The sequence below is a fragment of the Podarcis liolepis genome (assembly GCF_965112155.1).
Source record: "Podarcis liolepis genome assembly, chromosome: 4".
NCBI classification, from domain to species: Eukaryota; Metazoa; Chordata; class Lepidosauria; order Squamata; family Lacertidae; genus Podarcis; species Podarcis liolepis.
Genome location: NC_139558.1, coordinates 92,434,142 through 92,455,221, shown reverse-complemented (window position 1 = coordinate 92,455,221; position 21,080 = coordinate 92,434,142). Strand labels below are relative to the sequence as shown.

The following is a 21,080-nucleotide window of genomic DNA, read 5'->3' as shown; positions in this document are numbered from 1 at the left end:
TCTCTCTCTCTCTCTCTCTCTCTCTCTCTCTCTCTGTGTGTGTTTTCAAGTGAATATTGGTGTTAGACAGCTCTCCCGCTGTATTCTATTTTCAAGTCTACTTTACTCAAAGGCATTTTGGAGATCTGAAATGGTGACTGTACAGGACACTATAAACCATGTGTCATGATAGGTATTTGCTTTCATAACAACTTATGTTTGGGTTCTTTTTATATTGAAAAGTCACTGCTTAAGTCTGTGTTTTGCCTTCTCTGTATTATTATGAAAGCTTAGCTGTTCTTGTTGGTTTTAAGTGAACTTTTGCACTGGTATTTCACTGTCAGACTTCTGCTGAAAGTAGGAAATAGGTGGGTGTGAGTGATTAAGCATAACCTAAACATCAACTGTAATGCTTTGTTATTTCAGACTTCCCTTCCATCCCCATCTTAGTTCTAGATCTGGAATTGCAGGATTTTCAGTGCTTGGTAATAGGTGTTACGCAGCTGTTTGGAAGGAAAATTGGTGATTTCTTGATTTGACTATGGGTTTGGATTATGTATATTGGATTTAGTTGTACAGGTTAAGTGGTATGTTTTACTTTTTATATAAAAAGGTCTGTATTTGCGGATCAGATTCTACCTTCTGAAGAAAAATAGCTAGGAATAGTTTTATGCTATCACATTTATGGTCAGAAAATAATGGTGATATTAGCTCATGTCTCCAGTTTAAGCCAAATAAATACAGGAAATTGTCCCTGTAGAATGCAAAATGATGTATTGAAATATTGCCAAACGTATTTTATTTTAACTGAAAGATCTTAAAACAAGATACGGTCAAAACCTACTAAGGTACGGTATGGTGTTGCTTGGCTCAGCATGACATTTGGGCGAAGCAGCACTAGGGGAAGGTAGGCATTGCTTCTGTTGATGGCAGCAGATGGTCCCAAGATCAAGGAAGGGAAGGGTTGCAGCGGCATCCTGTCCTCTTCCTGGCTCACCCAGGCATTTGCTTCTATTCCAGGCTGAGCAGCAGCAGCATTTTCACTTGCCCTTTTGAGCAATTCCAGATGATTCATTGGGAGGGCAGTTTCTACTTGCTTCAGGCAAGTAGCTGAACATTAAACCAGGCAAACTCAGCCTTCCAGATGTTTTGGGACTACAGTTCCCATCATCCCTGACCACTGGTCCTGTTAGCTAGGGATGATGGGAGTTGTAGTCCAAAAACAGCTGGAAGGCCAAGTTTGCCTATGCCTGCATTAAACCATGTACCTGGTATAACTCTACCAGGGAGCACTCAGTATCAATCCATGTGCATGCTGCATGTTTACATATGCTGAGAATATTACTAGCTAGAGCTATTGTGAAATAAAGTTATAACATCTGGAACTGGATCATGGAAAGTTGGATAGAGCTGAAGCAGCAGTTCTCATAGCATCAACAAGAGATCAGATCTGGTTTATTGAAGATCAAAGCTTGAGTTGTAATCTGAGGGGTCTTTGTATGTAGAGTCTTATGACAAGTGTGTTTGGACTGGGGAGAGCTGGGTTCAAATCCTCGCACAGGTTCAATCACTATCTTGCAGCTTAAACTACTTCACTGATAAGGGGGAAATATTGTTGGACTCCAGCTACTGTCAGCCTCAGTTAGTATGACCAATGGGTTTTAGTCCATAACATCCTGATTGCATCATGTTGCCTTAGAGCAGGCATGGCCAAACTTCGCCCTCCAGCTAATTTAGGACTACAATTCCCATCATCCCTAGTTAACAGGACCAGTGGTCAGGGATGATGGGAATTGTAGTCCCAAAACAGCTGGAGGGCCTAGTTTGGCCATGCCTGCCTTAGAGGAAGGATAAAGATACAAATGCCTTAAAGTTCAAACCCAGCCTCTGAACTCTGTAGTGAACAAGGAGCCATTAGAAATGCAAACGTAATGACAAATCACCTCTTTCAAACTAACAACTAATGTGGGATAAACACCAAAGCAAAACACTAGTGTGAATGAGTTCTAAAGCAGAGCTGGTGTTTTCAGCCCTCTGGCTGTTGAGTGTGTAGGAACATAGGAAGTTGCCCTATACTGGCTTGGTTCACAAGGCATTGTAAGCCATCCCACTTTTTCCTCCCCAAGGTTTTAAATCAGGGCAAGATGCCAGCTAAAGCAAGGCTTGGCTTGGCTTGGCTTGGCTTAGCCTGCCATCTGAACCTGGTTCCAAAGGAGAAAAATTGGCCGCAGATCATGGTTAAGGATCATGCTGCACTGAGCTAAAAAGGATGGAATGAGGTCCCTTAGGAGGACCAGTCTTAGGTCCTTAGGAGGTCCCTTGGGAGGACTCATTTGTGCTAAGCCAATGAGTTGGACCATTGGTTCATCACTCTCAGCATTATCTATGCTGACTGGCTCTCCGGGATTTCAGGCAGGGGCAGAATTTACCATAGACTTAGAGTGAAGTTCTGGGTTTTTGTGTGTGCAATAAATCAGCAGTTAAGCTCAGTATGGCTTAATAATTCTATGTTTTGGTTTCTGTCTCTAGGAGAGGGCTGCTTACAATTTACATGGCGAATTTGGTAAGTAAAACTCTTAACATTTCACTTACATATTAAAATGGAATCATTTTAGAAGCTGTTATTAAGTTGAGTTTCCCTTAAATGTGATACATAATTTACTGGCTCAGTCGGCACCTAGATTTCACCAACTACCGTAATTCAGAGATCCTGAAGGTTCTTAGCTAGATGGTGAAGTGGAAAATATGTTATTTTACTTCTAATATTGTAGGCAAATGGATAAGCTATTTTTCTTCCAGATAAATTCTCTTGCATATTGTACTTGCATATTGAAATATTAAATTATATGTCAAGTGGGTACTTACTCTGAACAATGTGTTTAATGTGACTTTTTACTTTCCATCATCAGCTTTCTGTATTGAACTTCTTTGAAAATAAATACAATCACAATTCAAAGGGTGTCATTCTTCTGTGTTCTTTTGATGCTCCCTTCTTGATATGCTTCTCTGGAGTCCCTCAGATTTATCAAGGAAATTATACCATGCTTGCTCCAGTAATACAATAACACAGCTGCCTATTAATAAAGCAAAGCAAACTTGTGCTGTGAAGGTCTATAGAGAGGAATAATTTGATCATATTTCCAGATTGTTTCTAAACCAAATGATGGGAAGTTTAGAAATACATATTTGGTAAGCTGTGTTTCCTGTGTTTGTGGACCTATGGTGGCAATAGCCACCATATTTTTAATTTTAATTTTAATTAAAATTATTTATGATAGTAGAAAGAATGATTTCCTTGAGGTGTAAGGGTAACTAATTCTAGTATTAGGATAGGTACTAAATATATTAATATATATACAAGCTCAAGAATAGAATTATCAAAGTAGACTATTATTTTACATAAAAACACCTTTAGCATCAGAGCAATGGGAATACAAATTTAATAAGGCAGTTGTGAATCGGAAAGAATTTATTGAGCTGTCTTCTGCATGGTTGTGTCATTTAACATTCTTCTAGATGTGTGTAGGCTATTCATGGTCAAATTAATATCACAAGGGGGAGTCTTCAGTGAACTGCCTTAAGGTAAAAGATTAGCAAAAAGGACTTTTATAGATCTCCAACTATCTCTCTATGACAGATTAAATTGGGAAGATTGCTTAGGATTTCACAAGCAGTATACATTATTTTTCATCTGTTATTGTTCCATATAGTTGGTTGATGTCTGCATTACAAACAATGTGATGTAAGGTTGGCTTATATATATATATCAGAAATTTGATTCTTAATTTTTAAGTACTACTCTCTATTGTCACAAGAAGAAATATGTCCGAAGGAATTATATTGCTAATGTGGACTTCCTGTTGACCCCTGGTATTGTCAAGTGAACATAAGCACCAGGTTTCCGGATACTGAACTAAAATTGAGGTTGTCACCGCTAAACTGACATGGGTGATCTTGTAGTCTTGGGTAGATTGTGGTTCTGAAAATTTCAATTTAACAGTACCCAAACACAGACAGATGAATGCAGATGTTGTACAGCACCGTAGGCTTTATTTGTGACATGCAAGTTTAATAACACAATAATTGATCTCTTTGGAAGTTAGTGTAAAAAAAAAAGAATTCACATAAAGTAATATGAGACCTTATGTAGCTGAGAATGTGGGCTACAGAATCTGAACCAGTTGCAATCAATGAATCAACATTTCTGTAATACCAAGGAACCGAGAATGATAGTAGCTGGTCCTGGAGGCTCAACAAACATGCACAAGTCTTTCCAGATCTATTTTGGATTGCACATGTTGAAGGCAAGACATTTCTAAGATGGTAAAAGGGGTGTATTGGTAACATATGTATATATAAGACGATCCCTCTAAAGATATATTGGGATCAAAGCGAACCCCAGGATTCCAGCTGGAGGGTGAAAGTGAAATGTGATCACTACAGTTATTTCTGGATAATAAGGTAGGAGAGGACTGTAAATAAGATCCTTCTTAGATTCCTTGAAAGTAAAAGGCACAGTAGATGACAAGTTGGCAAAATGTTCTCTATTTGAATAAAGTGCTCTGGAGCTAGAAAAATTGCATAAAGCTGTGTAAAATTCTAGACACTTAAACAGAAGGAAAAATGAGTGGCACGAGTGGGAGTAATTCAGAAAGCTTCACATGGTGATTGCAATACTGAGTAGAATAATTAGTGGTATGCAAATCAATATGTTTTTTAAACTTAAATTTACATATTGCTTCCTAGGTGAAACTCTTAAGAGTAGTTAACAATGAAATATAAAACAATAAGTTGCAAAGAAAGCAATAAAAAATTATAAAATAATGTATGTCCTTGGAGAACTTACAACTAAAGGGAAAGGTACAATTAAAAATGGGTAGTTATGAAACCCAGTATTACCTTTTTGGTTCTTATTTCTCTAATGCTGTTGTTTGAAACTTCCAGCTTTTTGCCCAAGCTTCAAACCAGTTACTTACTAAAGTTTTCTTTCCACTTAGAGAAATGAAGTAAAAATAAAATGATAAAATATTTAAAAGAGATTGTTTTCTGAGTAGCAATCATGGAGGGAACTAAGGTTACTGAAACAGTAGCAGTGGTGGCTTTCCTTGCTCTCACCCCCCTTTCCTTTTTCTAACATATTGGCCTAGTTCAGACATACCTCTGTGCCATAGTTTGGTACTACATCTGTGTGGGCCTTGGTCTCAAGTGCATCCCCTCTCCTCTGTTGAGCACTGGAAGAAAAACTGGAAAACCAAAAAGTTACATTTCCTGTGACTCATTCTCATAATGCTAAATTGTGGTTTAGCATTATGTCGAAACAAGGTCAATGGGTTATTTAATTTTTGAAGAAGTCTGCTATATAAATTACCGTAGACAAGAACCACATTCAAATACAATGCCAAATACATACATGAGCAACAGCCAGACTCAGGCTTCTGTACATTATCTGCCTGCTCCTTTCATGACCCAGTTTCTAAAATGACTTATGGGTTCTGAGAAAAACAAAGCTTGCGTTACAACACAGCAAATTGCAGTTTGCCTAAGCAAATTGCAGTTTGCCAAGCTATAGGTTGCTGGACAAATATAGAATTAGCCATAGCAGTCCTCCCCAACTTGAATCTCTGATGTTTTTGGATTACAACTTCATCATCCCCAATGATGATTCCTGGCTAATAGTCATGGATGAGGGAAGTTAGAAGGCTGTACTATACAAGGTGAGGAATAAGTGGGGAAGAAGGGGTTTGTGAACCCAAGGATTGTTGATGCTCATGCACAAAAGACTAAACCATGGCTTGGTCCTAGGTCTGAATACACCTGATGTAAAGAGTGCCCACAATGTTTTAGTATCATTGTGTGGAAATGCAACTCATTTTGAAAGAAATAAAGCAGAAAAGCCACATTTGAAGGTGACTCTGAAACCACAACAAATCCAGAATGCGGCAGCTGGACTGGTGACTGGGAGTGGCTTCCAGGAACATATAACACAGGTCCTAAAGGATCTTCACTGGCTCCCAGTATGTTTCCTAGCATAATTCAAAGTGTTGGTGCTGACTTTTAAAGCCCCAAAAGGCCTCAGCAAAGTATACCTGAAGGAGCATCTCCACCCCCATCGTTCAGCCCGGACACTGAGGTCCTCCTCCGAGGGCCTCCCTAACTGCGAGAAGCAAAGTTAACAGGGAACCAGGCAGAGGGCCTTCTCGGTAGTGGCACCCTCCCTGTGGAACAGCCCTCCCTTCAGATGTCAAGGAGATCAAGAACTACACAACTTTTAGAAGACATCTGAAGGCAGTCCTGTACTGGGAGGTTTTTAATGCTTGATGTTTTTATTATGTTTTTAGATATGCTGTTGAAACCCAGCCAGATGGACTGACTCTGAATAATAGATTTATTATCATTATTACATGCTACATACATACGTAGAAGAAAGAAAAAAGTGGAGCATGCTGAAACCCTTGTGCTATAATGCTAATAAACTGATGCATTGTTTCCCTTTGAGCTGTATGAAGACCATAAAATGTTGCAGACGATTATCCTCCCCACCCCACTTGTGAGTAATTGCTGTTGGAGAACACTCATATCATTATGGGACGAAGAAAAAAAAAGATTTATGGTAGTGAACTGGAATTACACTCATTATTGCTACTCAATTCAAATCAGCAGGGTAGAAGAATATTTTTGTTTTCAAAAGACTTTCTTCGTGTATCCTCAAATTCTGCCTTCTGTCGTTCTAATACGTTTTTGTTTGAAAGTCACATGCATATTTTTCACAGCTTTTTAGAAAATAGTTTAGAAGTAGGTAACATGCTGTTTGAGGATTGGTTGAACTTAGGTAATGAGTCCTGCTTTGGCTGGTGAAATTATCTGTTGATTTTTTTTGAAGACAGTGTGACTACTAATGTTCTTCAGAACTTCCTTTATTTTAAAACTTAAATACATGATTATCTGCCACCTAAGGTATCCAAAACAATTTTTAAAAATAACTCACTTTAAGATCTGATTGCAAATCCACAGCCACAACTACATAAAACGTAAAAATTTGCTACAAGATTTCAAGAAAAGAGTCAATGCAGAAATAATCCTAACAGCTGCAGAACAGCTTTCAAAGAAACCAGATTTTTATTACTAACAGTAAGGTGTTACTGAGTATGAGTATGGAGAAGGCTCTCACGTATATCATAGTTGTCACATGAAGGGGTGTTTCGCCATTAGGTTCCAGGAAACAGTGATCTGTGTAGCTTTGAGAGCGTGGTTCATTAAGTGTATATCTGCTCTATAATTATGTCTCGATATAATAACCATGTAGGAGTTTGTTTTGCACTGGAGGAGACTACTAAAGATGTTCCAAGTGATATGCAGGATATTTCAGTGAAATTGTAGTCCATTTTAATGAACAGTTTCATGAATGATAAAACAGCCTTAGAAATGATGTAAGCAAAGAAAAGGATAAAATGCTTTTTATCTGACTTTATTACCATTGATTAATTGCCTTCTAAATCAGTTTCTCAAGGCGATTTGCATGCAAGATAATTTAAAAAGGTTAAAAATACAAAAACAGCAAATACTTTAACAAGAAGATTTAAAAACTCTAACAATTGGACACTTAGGAGAAAGACCCATTTTTCCAGCTGGGAAAGCCCATCGGAACAAAAATGTCTTCAGTCGTTTCCAGAAAGTGCAGATAAGCAGGCTCATTTTGTATCTCGGCAAGAATGCCATTCCACAGAACAGGGGCAGCCACACTGAGTTGCTATGTAGCAGACTTTTGAGAATTTAGGAACTTCCAGGACTTACTTGGTCTCTTAACAATAAATCTGCCCCCCCCCTTTCCTGAAAGTGGTAGGTAGGCTTTGTGTAGGCTCAAAGGGATTTGCTATTGGTATGTCAGCCTTCTCTGTTTGTTCTAGACTAGAGCTACACTTTGTGTAAGCAACTGGTGGGAAAAAACAATCTCTGCTCTCTGTGACTTCAGTTTGTTTTGGTGACTTTGCAAGGAAGTTAGTCGAACTTTCAACAATACTGAGATTCTTGTTTTAAAATGAAATGCACATGTTTTAAAGCAATCACAGAACAAGCATGTTTTGTGTTAGCTTGAAAGTGCTCAGTACACTTTGCAAAAATGCATTTCTGCCCTTTGAAATGGATGCCCTCATTGCTTAGCCGTGTATATATTAGGCATCTCATATTTTGTGGAATAAGCAGTTTGAGCTATAGCAAAGACAATACTGCTATAAATTGATACCCTGAAAATAAGAAAGTTATATGAAACATAAGCAAAAGATACACGATAATTCAGATTTTTTAAGGCTTGTAATATAAGCTAATTTGATTAACAGTGCATTATATAATCAGGTTAAAGGAAATGGAGAGTACTCATATTGACTTCTTAAAAGCCGAAATCTAAGGTCGCCATTGCTGCCACCTCAATAAATCTTTTTGAGGCAAGTTTTAAAATTAGGAGTTATGTGAACTCTTAACATTGCTGATGTCTTCACTTTTTAAAATCATGCACTAATAATATTAGATCCTGGCAGCTGGCATACTTGTGGATTGACATGGCTAATTGGCCATGGCATGTTAGCCCCAGGAAATCTCATCTGTCACTTCAGCCCAGAAATTCTGGCAGGAACCAGAGAAAGCATCTCTTCGTGGCCTTTTACAACTCTCCCAAGAAATGCTTTAGAAGCTTGATATGGGAATGCTGACGTGTTCATTTATATTTTTCTACAGTGTACAAACTTGAGCTGTGTTGCAGAAGGACTAGGGAAAAAATCATGTAAGGGATTTGGCTGACATGTAAGATCAGCCCTCTCAAACAGTGACTTATGCGAGCAGTAAAGAACTTCACGTCTGCATTGTCCACCCTACCAAATTGTTTGTTGAGAATGGTGCTGCAGCAGCCTGGTCTGTTACAAATGGTCAGAGCAGCTCTAACCTGCTTCTAGGACAGTGCTGAATCTAGGAGCACTTCTGTGCTCTGCTCCTGACCTTTGTGCAAAACTCCATCCAGAACCAGTCACCTACACCCTGATCAACCAAACGGTCCTGTGATCTTCAGATGAAGGGCAACATAGACATTTACTACATAATAAAACAACAATAAGTGACTTTTTATTATTCTATTTCTATGCTGCTTTTTATTCAAATAAATCCCAAAGCGGCTTACAAACAAAAGATAAAAATAACATAATGGAACATCACAAATACAGCATAAATCGTATAGAATACTTAACAAATCATCAGTAAAACAATCACAAATTAAACAATTGCCATCTATGTAACACTATTAACAAAGCAACTAACAAATAAGCTAAACATCCCAGTTACACCAAAAATCATATTATAGGATTCACAAAGTACTACAGCAGTCATATCTATAAAACAATATTAATAACATTAACAGAATAGCAATAAAACAAAGTCCTGTTGAAGTTGTACACATGCTCTCCCCACCGTCATGACTCAAAACTCCCATTCTAAAAAAACATTCTTAAAAAGAGCAAACTCAAAGGGCCCACTTCAGTATTTTGCTGTATACAGAATACTTACGTCTTTGACTGCTGGAAGCATGTGACTTTATTTGGTTTGTGCCATCCAGGCTACTGGAGAGAGTTTGTTTGTTTATTGATCAGGGGAGATAAATGTTGCCTTTGTAGTAGCATATGGGAGATTGATAATTCAACAAAACAGATATATACAGTATGTACACATATGCACAGCTAATCCGAATAGGAGACTAGGACCTTAGCAGGTTGCATAGCTCAGTGACAAATGATGACAGGATTGGCACATTTTCTTCTGCTTCATGGCTGAGCTTGAGCCTGTCACCACAGCATAGCATAGAAAAAATATGCAGCTATAATTGCTCAGAATTAAACTCCAATGTGCTAACAATGAACATGCATATTGAGAAGATCTAATTTGAGTTGCATTTGCAGTTACATAATAATTGCATTCAGAGTCAAAATTCTAAATGGATACTGATAAGGCTGGGCTGGGGCAAATAAACTGGAGCTTAATGCAGACAAGGCAGAAACTTCCAAATTGCAGCCTAGTCTTATTCTGGTATTCCATTTTTCTGTTATAAAAGTGTCATAGTGGCAGAAAGGATGTGCGGGGAGAGAGTCTTTGTACTGACCATCTCCAGCGCAAGGATCCTTCAGAAGGGAGTTGCTGCCAGGAGCGTTATGTACACGTGTATTTTGATGCATTGAATAGAATGACTCAAAGCTCCCATCCTATTTACCTCCAGCACTTAAAGGAGAACCAGGCGGATAAAAGGACCTGGGGTGAAAAATAGTACAGTGGTACCTTGGTTCTTGAATGGCTCAGTTGTCAAACAAATTGGCTCCCAAACGCTGCAAATCTGGAAGTGAGTGTTCTGGTTTTCAAACGTTTTTTGGAAGCTGAACGTCCAAAATGCAGCTTCCGATTGAGTGCAGGAAGCTCCTGCAGCCAATCGGAAGCTGCACTTTCGTTTTCGAACGGTTCCGGGAGTTGAATGGACGCCCAGAATAGATTAAGTTCGAGAACCAAGGTAGCACTGTACTTACAACACTACAGGGTTTTTCACAGTTACCACATTCCCTGGACACAATCAGAGATTTGCAGGCTAAAGCAGTAATTCCCAGAATGTGTGTTGTGATGTTTTAGTAAGCTGCCAGAAATAAATGAATTAAAAATTCCTTCAGCCAATCATTTTCACCCACAGAAGAGGCTGCCTGCTATGTCTGCATGATCACTGCTCTGAGCTTATTTTGTTCTAATTAGCTTCTGTGCGGTGCAGTTGATTCTTCCATATCACTTTATTAGATCTGGTTGGAGCATCCAATTCTGATACAGAAACAAGCAAAATTGCTTGGCTGTTAAAGGAGACTTCACATTGCAGGGCTGCACAAGTTGCTGGTCTGTGCTTTCTTGCTTCTATCTACTCTCCTAAATTCATGCAAACATAGAAGTGGAACTTCAGATGGGTAATTCTCTGTTATAATATACATTTTGCTTTGTATTTTATTACTTTACCCGCAAGTCACTCTGAAAATAATTTAATTAAAGGGTGGCAAGTAACTTCTCAGAATGATGGAATAAATAAATTATTGCAATTCTTAGATGTGTGCGCCTTTTGGGTTCAAGAGGGAAATGTAATTTTAACTTTAATTCAGGGGAACATTGTCAGAGGTTTGGGAAATGGGCAGCTAGGTGCTTGGTAGAAATGGCAGAGGGAACGTTTTAAATGGAACTTGAGTGTGCTTGAACCAAGGCAGATAACAAACAGAGCCCCTGAGTTGGCATATGGGGGAGGTGGAATCTTGTCTCTGTGATATGCTCCTTATGTCTTGATTAATGGAAGAAAGTGGAGGAAGGTACACTCTAGGAAAGCTTGTAAATGTCAATCTTGATGGAAGGCAGGTCACTTTGCAGACAGGATTGGTGTCGCTAAAAGCCAAAGGAAAAGAAAATTCCCCAAGTTGATTAGTTAAGGGGCAAAAACAAACCAACCAACCATAAAACCGAAAAAAACCTGTTGAGAGAAAATTACTGATTTAAATAGAAAAAAAAAGTCAAAATAGCTATACAGTCATACCTCGGGTTGAATGTGCTTCAGGTTGAGCGTGTTCAGGTTGTGCTCCGCGGCAACCCGGAAGTGACGGAGCGCGTTACTTCCAGGTTTCGCCGCTCGCGCATGCGAAGACGCTAATGACGTCACGCGCATGCGCGGAAGTGGCGAAACGTCTTGTGTTCCGTTCGGGATGCGAACAGGGCTCCAGAACGGATCTTGTTCGCATCCTGAGGTTCCACTGTACAGCGGTACCTTGGGTTACATACGCTTCAGGTTACAGACTCTGCTAACTCAGAAATAGTACCTCGGGTTAAGAACTTTGCTTCAGGATGAGAACAGAAATTGTGCAGTGGCGGCACAGTGGCAGCAGGAGGCCCCATGGTGCTTCAGGTTAAGTACAGTTTCAGGTTAAGAATGGACCTCTGGAACGAATTAAGTACGTAACCAGAAGTACCACTGTACCTGGAACTACCTGTCATATAGATGGATCTTTTCGTCTTGCTCAATCTGCTTCCTGTAGCTGTTCAAACTAACTTTGTTCCCTGGAAGGGCTAAATCTTAGACATGCAAAGTATGCTGGGCAGCTAGGTAAGTTAGGGAAGAGAATTACTAGAAAAGTTAAGAGGCCAGTTCAGAACTCCGTTTGCTTATGTTCAGAAGCTATCTGAGCTATTTCAAAGTTGCTGGCTGACTTGCATCTTTGCAGTGACCTTTGCATCACATGGATTTAAGTATTTGAGAAGGTATTTGACCACCCCGTCTCAAAATCACCTCACAGGAGAGGAGTAATGGTATTGCATGTAGGATGACTTCATAAGAGAGTCTACATTTCATAGACTTCTTAAGAGCATTCAGTTTTTAATCCTTGATGTAAAGCGAGTCAACTTGTTGAGAAAATGTGTAATGCTTACATGTGCAGCAAAGGGATTCTCTTCCCCTCGCACCAAATATTCTTGGAAAACGTAATTGAGTGAGAGACCAAATGCATTAAACGTTCCCCATAAACTTAAAATAATAGAATAGTCAAGACGTTTTCACTTTGAGGTTGCTTCACCTTTTAAACTTTGGAAAATATTTCCCCAGTTTTGGCTCCTGTCATGAAATGACTTAAATAAGATTGGTGAACAAGTTATTGCCATTTTGCATTACTAATGCTTGGATCCCTGTCACGGAGTCTTGTAAGTAAAAGTGTTCTGGTCAGAATTGCCAGATAAAATTATTGTCAGCTGTTGAAAACTGTTTGGCGTTCAGTGTGTTTTTGATGTCAGTGCCCCAGTGAAAGTTTTTAGTAAATTTTACTGGTGATGAACACGTGATCCCCCCCCCCCGCTACCTTCACTACAAGCGTTTCCAAATTTCTGCGCTAAAACTGTTCAGAAGCTGCGGCTGCTTGCTTATAGAACAGCTTTTGGTACGGGGTGCAAAGTGCAGCTTGGCACCACAGTCTATACAGTTCTTTTGTCCTATTCAATACAGTGGTACCTTGGGTTACATATGCTTCAGGTTACATACGCTTCAGGTTACAGACTCCGCTAACCCAGAAATAGTAACTCGGGTTAATAACTTTGCTTCAGGATGAGAACAGAAATTGTGCGGCGGCAGTGGCGGGAGGCCCCATTAGCTAAAGTGGTGCTTCAGGTGAAGAACAGTTTCAGGTTAAGAATGGACCTCCGGAACGAATTAAGTTCTTAACCCGAGGTACCACTGTATTTCTGTTTCATCCTGATAGCCTATTCGACCATGAAAGCTGGCTGCAGTTCTATCAAACTGGAAACCTAAAACAGGCATGTTATAACTAACAAAGCCTTACTCCGACCCATCAAATTTCAGGGCAAACATTGTACCAACTTGCTACCCAGTCTACAAAGAGGCCAGCTGTTCTGAGGAAGCACACAGGAAGGGAATGTTTCATGGCAGGCTAAGGATGGGTTCCTAGAAGGAGGGAAGGACCTGGATTCTAATATCACCTTTATGGAATGGGAATGGGCATTGCCTCTGTGGCTCCTGTTCCACATATGCAAGGTGAATAGGGTCACTAAGGCACAGAGTAGTACAGTGGTCAAAGTGTTGATCTAGGATGGGGGAGATCCCATTTCAAATCCTTTCATAGCCATGAACTTGGTCAATGAGCATCTCTCTTAGCCTACTATATCCCATTTTACAGCTCCTTGGAAGAAACACTGGATACAAACACATTAAATAAATAAATACTATGCTTCTCATTACTTAAATATATAAGTACTTCATTTATTTTTTTCAAAGTAGGGAATGTTAATAAAATAGTTGGGGACTATGCTACCTGAATGGCTACCTATGCCTGCCCAAGCTTTACGGTTAGCCTTGCAGGCCCTCCTTTCTGGCCTGTCATTAAGAGACAGGTAGATGGATACTAGAGACGGGGTCTCTATAGTGGTGGCCCCATACCTTTGGAACGCAATTACCCAGGAAGCCCCACAGCTTCTAATTTTATTTATTTATTTTTTCTTGCATTAGCGTTGCCTTATTGCTGTTCTCTCTCTCTGCTGCTTAGTTGTGCCTTTGCAGCCTATTTTAAGGGGGTTGACTGATGTTTTTAAGCCATGGGTGGGAAGTCAGTTCTCCAGGTGTTGGACTCCAGTTCCTGTCAGCCCCAACCAGCATGGTCAAAGATTGGAGATGATGGAAATAATAGTCCAACAATATCTGAAAAGCCATAGGCTTCCCACTCTGTTATAAATTACTGTGTTTATATTCTGTTATGATTTGTATTCCCCCCTTTGGGGGGAGCACATTGCCCTAAAAAATGGGATACTTTAAAACAAAAATAAAATTATTAAATAAATAAAAGCAGGCTGGAAGTAGAACTTTTTAGGGAGTGGGGAGACTATCATATAACTACCATAGTCATTCTGGGACTGACTCCTTTCCAGTTGTCACAATTTGAAAGATTAGCTTTCCTGTGGGAAAGAGAGGAAAGCCATCTGATAAAAGTGTGCCTAAAATATTTGGGACTGGCTTCTCCTCTTGCAGTATACGGTACATTAATTTATATAAGCATTTGTGTGTGTTTGTGCCTAGCTACCTCTCACTCTTGCACAGAGAGACTTGTGCTTTTGCATGTGTCTTTGTGTGTATGTATGAAAAGAATCCCATGAGATCCCATGGACTGCAAGAAGATCAAAAATATCCATTCTTAAGGAAATCAGCCCTGAGTGCTCACTGGAAGGACAGATCCTGAAGCTGAGGCTCCAATACTTTGGCCACCTCATGAGAAGAGAAGACCCTGGAAAAGACCGTAATGTTGGGAAAGATTGAGGGCACAAGGAGAAGGGGACGACAGAGGACGAGATGGTTGGACAGTGTTCTCGAAGCTACAAACATGAGTCTAACCAAACTGCGGGAGGCAGTGGAAGACAGGAGGGCCTGGCGTACTCTGGTCCATGGGGTCACGAAGAGTCGGACACAACTAAATGACTAAACAACAACAACATGAAAAGAAAGCTAATGATGAAAAGAGAGCTGTGTATCTAAAACTATATACCGGTAGTTAGATGTTTTGTTTCTGCATTCCTAACTAAAACTGGGTTTATATGATGCCATCCTAAATTTTTGGGATGAGAGATTGTAAATCAAAATAAATACATAATGGAAGAGGGAATTTGTTCGTTTCTCTGTCACAGTGGTACTGCCTGCCTTTAATATAGCTCTTAATCTTCTAATTACTGTAAATCTTTGAGAGAGCCTAGTTACTTTTTCATCGAAGGGTTAACTAATTTTCTTTTGAAGGGATTCAATTAGGAGCTATTACAATGCTTTATTGCTTCAGGGCAGTGAAACTTAGGAGTCCAGTTGTTGTTCAGAAATGAGGCAGCACTCTTTTTAGCTGTCAGTGTTTCAATAACTTTAAAAACCGAGCTTATTCCTTCTGTTTTTGAAGAGAGAGAGAGAGAGAGAGAGAGAGAGAGGCTTTTAACATGTGGCTTCAATTCGTGTTTTAATCAGAATGTGGAAGTAATTACTGTGACATCTGAAACTGAGGTAGCAATAAAAAAATTATCACAAACAAGACAGCAGACGCAAATTATTTTGTGTTTATTAATGGGTGGCCCTTTGGAAACTTTCCCCCTCAGCTAATTGGTTCCAGATATTTGAAAACTGAAATTGTTTTGACTGGTATTCCTGGCCATATTTAATTTGAGCTGCCTGAATGGAGATGAAGTTGTCAGCCATTAATGCCTGTCTTTAAAGATTTTGGTAGTGGTAATGCTACTAGTTGGTTCACGAGGCAGCAATTTGACAACAAAACACTTGTACTTACTGATCTGCAGTAATTATTTATTTATCATATCCTATTATTTATCCTATTGCTAAGGTTTTACAACTAATAAGTGCTGCAGGGTTGCAAAGATGCCAAGACTGATTAAATGCTTGCGAAGGGGCTAAATACAGTGGTACCTCAGGTTAAGAACTTAATTCGTTCTGGAGGTCCGTTCTTAACCTGAGGTACCACTTTAGCTGATGGGGCCTCGTGCTGCTGGCGCGCGATTTCTGTTCTCATCCTGAGATAAAGTTCTTAACCTGAGGTACTACCTCCGGGTTAGCGGAGTCTGTAACCTGAAGTGTTTGTAACCTGAGGTACCACTGTACTCAAGTAAGGCACACATCCTGTATGTAACCTTAAGTATTCACCCATAACAAAATAACTAAGTAACAATGAGAGGATAACTTAAACAGATTTTTTAAAAATTAAAATTTGGATTCCACCCAAATACCCAAAGGGTATTTAAACTTAATGTGATATAGTTATTTCGAATCAGAATGAGGTATCCTGGAGAAAGGGGTTAGTATCCAAAGACAGCTGTGTAGACCTTTGTATTTGCAGCATTATCAGTTGGGATAAAGAAATGATTGCACCTTCCTTTTTACTAAATAAAAAAAATTGTCTAGTAGCACCTTAGAGACCAATTAAGTTTGTTCTGGGTATAAGCTTTCATGTGTTCTGGGTATAAGCTTTAAGGTGCTACTGGACAATTTTTAATTTTTTTAATTTATTTTGACTGCGTCAGATCAACATGGCTACCTATTTGAATTCCTTTTTACTAGTCTTCCTAATTTTCATTGTGATTGACTTTCTATTAGCTCTTTGTTCTTACACAGCCTTTTCATTGCAGCCTTGAATAAAAATTGAGAAATACTTCAATCCACGTATGAGTATTAAAATGTTCCTCATGCTGCCTTTTCTTCTAGATGGATTTTACTCCCGAATTATATAAATGCATATTAATAGCAAAAGTAGAACAGCCTTTTTGCCAACTTAGATTGCATTCCATTTGGGTTCCCACCTAGACAGAGAAGGCTGGCACATCCATGCTTTGGTAATCTCCAAGTTACTTGTTTGAAGACAGTTCTGAAACTGTACTTGGTTTACAAAATGACTGCTCACCTGCTATTTGAGACTGGTTATAAGCATGCTACACCAATTCATTTGGTTTCAGGTCTGTTTCTTAGCCCAATTCACAGTGGTCTTTAATTTTTAAAGCCCTTTATAGCTTAGGCCCATGGTACATAAAGATGATCCTGTTTCCAAAGGTGTCTGCCTGTACAGTGGCACCTCGCAAGACGAAAAGAATCCGTTCTGTGATTCTCTTCGTCTAGCGGTTTTTTCGTCTTGCGAAGCAAGCCCATTGACGGATTAGCGCTATTAGCGCTATTAGTGGCTTTTAGCGGCTTATCGGCTTATCGGATCAGCTGATAAGCGGCTTAGCGGCTTAGAAAAAGGGGGGGAGGAAAAAAACCCCCGCAGGAACTCGCAAGACATTTTCATCTTGCGAAGCAAGCCCATAGGAGATTCGTTTTGCGAAGCACCTCAAAAACGGAAAACTCTTTCGTCTAGCGAGTTTTCCGTCTTGTGAGGCATTCGTCTTGCGCGGCACCACTGTATTTAGATTATCAGCCCGTCTCTGAGTTCTCCCAATCTCAGATGTGTGGCTGGTAGTTACCAGAGAAAGGTGGCATCCCAGCTTTGCAACACACTCCTCTAAGAGACTTACCTATTATCCACTCTAATTACTTTTGCTAGGCAAACAGTTTTGTATTTTTTAGGCTTTTAAGCTTCAATTTATCTATTTAATGATAACAATTGTACTTTAATAGATTTGATATTTTCAACTTACGTTTATGTATTTCTCTCTCTTAAATATGTTGTTGTAAGTTGCCCTGCTAAATTATTGAGTAGTGGGGTATAAATCTTAATAAACAGCAACTATTTTTTTAAGTTAAAAAAACCAGGGTCAGTCCTCTTAAAGGAGGAGTCTTTATGTTCAGAATATGCTGTTTTTCCAAAATGAACATTTTTGTGTTTGAAAACGCCTCCTAAATATAGCTAGGATTCAAGTACTGGTGGAAATTTATTTTTGCTCCAGAATTATTGGTAGGTGGTAGGGACATACGGATTGTTGGAGCTGTGACTTAGACTACTATAAGACCGCATTTTGCCAGTAGAGTTTCAGCTATGTGTCTGGGTACCAAGTTGAATTTTAAGTGATTTATGGCCCAAATAAAAGTCTGTCGCTGAAGGAAGCTGGTGTAGGAAACCGTGTTAGAGAGAGATGGGGGTAGTACTGAAACACCTTAAACATTTTATAAAAACAGTGATGTGATTGTTTCCCAGTATTCATCTAGGCAGGCTAGAAGTTCATTTACAGTCTACTTAACAACAGCACTGTGCTAGTAAAACAACACTTACTGAGAAGTGTTGGATTGTTTCCAGCCCTGCTCTTTTTTAGCTAGTGACAAATTAATCTGCTCCCTTTTTTGCCCCTAATCACACAAAGAATTCTGTCCTGGTGCCCTGTTTATAAGGCTGTTAAAACTTGTAGTTTGGTATATCGGGATAATGCTTTGCATTGTGGTCAATTAGCACAAATGAAGCGACAGGAGTGCCAGTTTATGAAATATACATTTTTTAATTGCTGCAAAGCACACTGAGGGATTCATTCATTCCTGAATTACTAGCTCCATGGGCGCCAGCCTCAGAGACTGCAGCCTCTAGAATCTAATAAGGATTTGTCTTTGCATTGCAGTGACACCACCATTTTGTAGGGAGTAGTATAGACTTTCTGCTTTAAAGCTTTTGGCCATGCCTTTCAGTTTATTTTTGGTTTGGCAATGAGTGCCTGGTGTGTGTGCAATAGAAGGTTTAACCATGGTTGCCTTCAAAATACTTTAAAGAAGGATTGATCCAATATTGGGTAATTCAGAGGCAAAAAAGCATGTTCTGGAGTCAGAATACTTATTGAGATGCCCTGATTCTCAAAGTTGCTCTTCTTTGATACTGCATGTCTGGACAATTTGTGTGTGTGTTTGTGTTGAAGGTAATCAGAGCAGACTTGTGGTGTTTTATGAATAGCACAGCCCTTTCACTGAACATTACGTTCCTTGGGTTCTGCTGCCTTAAGCTGTGTTGTGATGTCTTCTTCCCCTTCTCTTTCTCATAGTTGGAATGGGAGCAAGCTCTTATCAGCCATGCTCTCCCCGCTCTCTCTCTGAGCTTGTGACAAGTAATGCTAGGGAACTTTAAATAACAATATATTCATTTCAGCAGGCTGATTTTGGCAGGGCCACTCTTACTGTTGCCAGACCAAAACTCTTTATTTTCCACGAATCCTTCATATCATGGCTTTTTAAGTGAAAAGGGGAATTGAAAGGCTATTCCTCATTTTTGTTTCAGACTTGGCGAAACTTTATGATAAGGTTTCTCCTCCCAGAGGGGAGGGGTTGTGAACGGGAGCAGCTTCCCGCAGTGGCAGGGAGGCGTATTCGGCTCCCTGCTCCTGATTGCTTCTGCTGCCATGGCCAAGCCTTCCAGCCGACCAATAGGGCCGGCTGGTGGGCGGGGCTAGCTGCAATTAAACAGCCGCGGCAGCACTCAGCTCCCAGTCGGTTCCTGCTTTCTTCGGATCTCCCGCCCTCCCTCCCTCTTTGGTCAGCTTCATTTGCGTATTGACCTTGCTATGGACCTTGGTTGCCCAAGGGGCCTTGGTAGGACTTTTTTTATCCATTTGGCAAATTGGCACCAGCCTCTTGCTTTTTTCGCCTTGTTGTTGTTTAGTCGTTTAGTCGTGTCCGACTCTTCGTGACCCCATGGACCAGAGCACGCCAGGCACTACCTACCTCATAGCAATTTTGCCTACCTCATAACAATTCATCACAGCTTTCTGGTGTTGGCGGTTAGGCATTGGAATATGTGTTGGAGGATTGGGTATGGGCCATCATCTACCCCTCCTCTTTTGAGTATTCCATTAAAGGAATCCGGCGGTCATGGTTCCTGTCCAATGCCCTGCTGGTGGCTAGGGCCATGGTACGACCCCGGTGACGTCATGGGGGAGCTTCCAGTTGTATTTGCATCAACAAGCTCTTCACATTGGTTGTTCACCCTGATATGACTCCTGGCTGAGCGGGGTGGAGTCTTGTATTGCTGTTTCATCCAGTGTCTAAGCCAATACTACTCACATGCTGTAAACCAATAAAAGTTGTGGCCTAATTTTGCCCATTAACCTAAAATAATGTGTCTTTGTGTCTTATTTTTAATCCTATGTGGGTGGCGGGTCTTCGAATCACAACCAGAAGCTAAGGGTTTGGGTGACTAGGAGTCTCTGCTGGCACAATCTTGCAACTTGCATTTAATTTGTTTTGCACTTTCCTCAAAGGTTGTCCCAAAGCTTAGTCAAAAAGTTATAAGGGTGGATCAAGCTTTGCTTAAACTACCCTTACAACCGTTCTTCTGTCCTATGAAAATTGCCTTCATCAGTGGCTTGTGATGTACTTTCAGTTGTATCAAAATGTCTACTAAATTTAAAACCTTTGCCGGATGTAGACAAATATGTCACCAATATGCTGATGACATTTCCAGGTTTGTCTTTCAGGTGACACTGAAATTGGTGTTTGGGAGCAATGTCAAACTGGATGAGAGTCAATAAATTGAAGCTCAATCCTGACAACATACAGGTGCTTTTGGGCCGCCTTCCATATCAGTCTGCCGGTCCACTGAGGCTGTAATCTAAAAACTTTTTCTGGGTTCTCCTTCTGTGTGAAGTGCTGTGGCTGGCAACTAGAGAGAGGGTCTTTTCTGTTGTGGCTCCTTGCTTTTGTATTGCCCTTCTTAAAGAAGCCTGTCTTGGGGCCTCATTACTATTATGTAGACATTAGACAAAAATATCTGTTTTCCCAGGCTTTAAAAAGCTGCTAAATTAAGTGGTTTTAAAAAAATAAAAAATAGAGCAGTTTAATTTTACTGTTTATTTGAATGGATTGTTTCTGCTTTCAGTTGTTGTTTTAATTTACTTCTTTAGTTTGTATGCTTTATATTAGTTATTATTAGTTGGCAGCAAAATTTATGTCGAAGGTAGAGGATATAACTTATGTAAGAAAATAAAAAGTCAGTCTTCAAAGCCCATTATTCCTTGCCTTCCTTTACATAACCAATGCACTTTCTAGGAAAAATGCTCAATTTTTAAAATGGAAATATCACCTTTATAGTATATGCCTGAACTTTGAACTGTTCCTA

At 39.8% G+C, this 21,080-nt stretch overlaps 1 protein-coding gene across 1 annotated transcript in view; it reads left to right on the top strand.

Moving 5' to 3' along the window:
- TMEM135 (transmembrane protein 135) overlaps positions 1 to 21,080 on the top strand; it is a 180,085-nt gene that overhangs the window by 31,814 nt on the left and 127,191 nt on the right. The window contains exon 4 of the mRNA XM_083499784.1: positions 2,509 to 2,542. Within this exon, the coding sequence (XP_083355910.1) occupies positions 2,509 to 2,542 (34 nt within the window). The remainder of the gene's footprint in view (positions 1 to 2,508; positions 2,543 to 21,080) is intronic.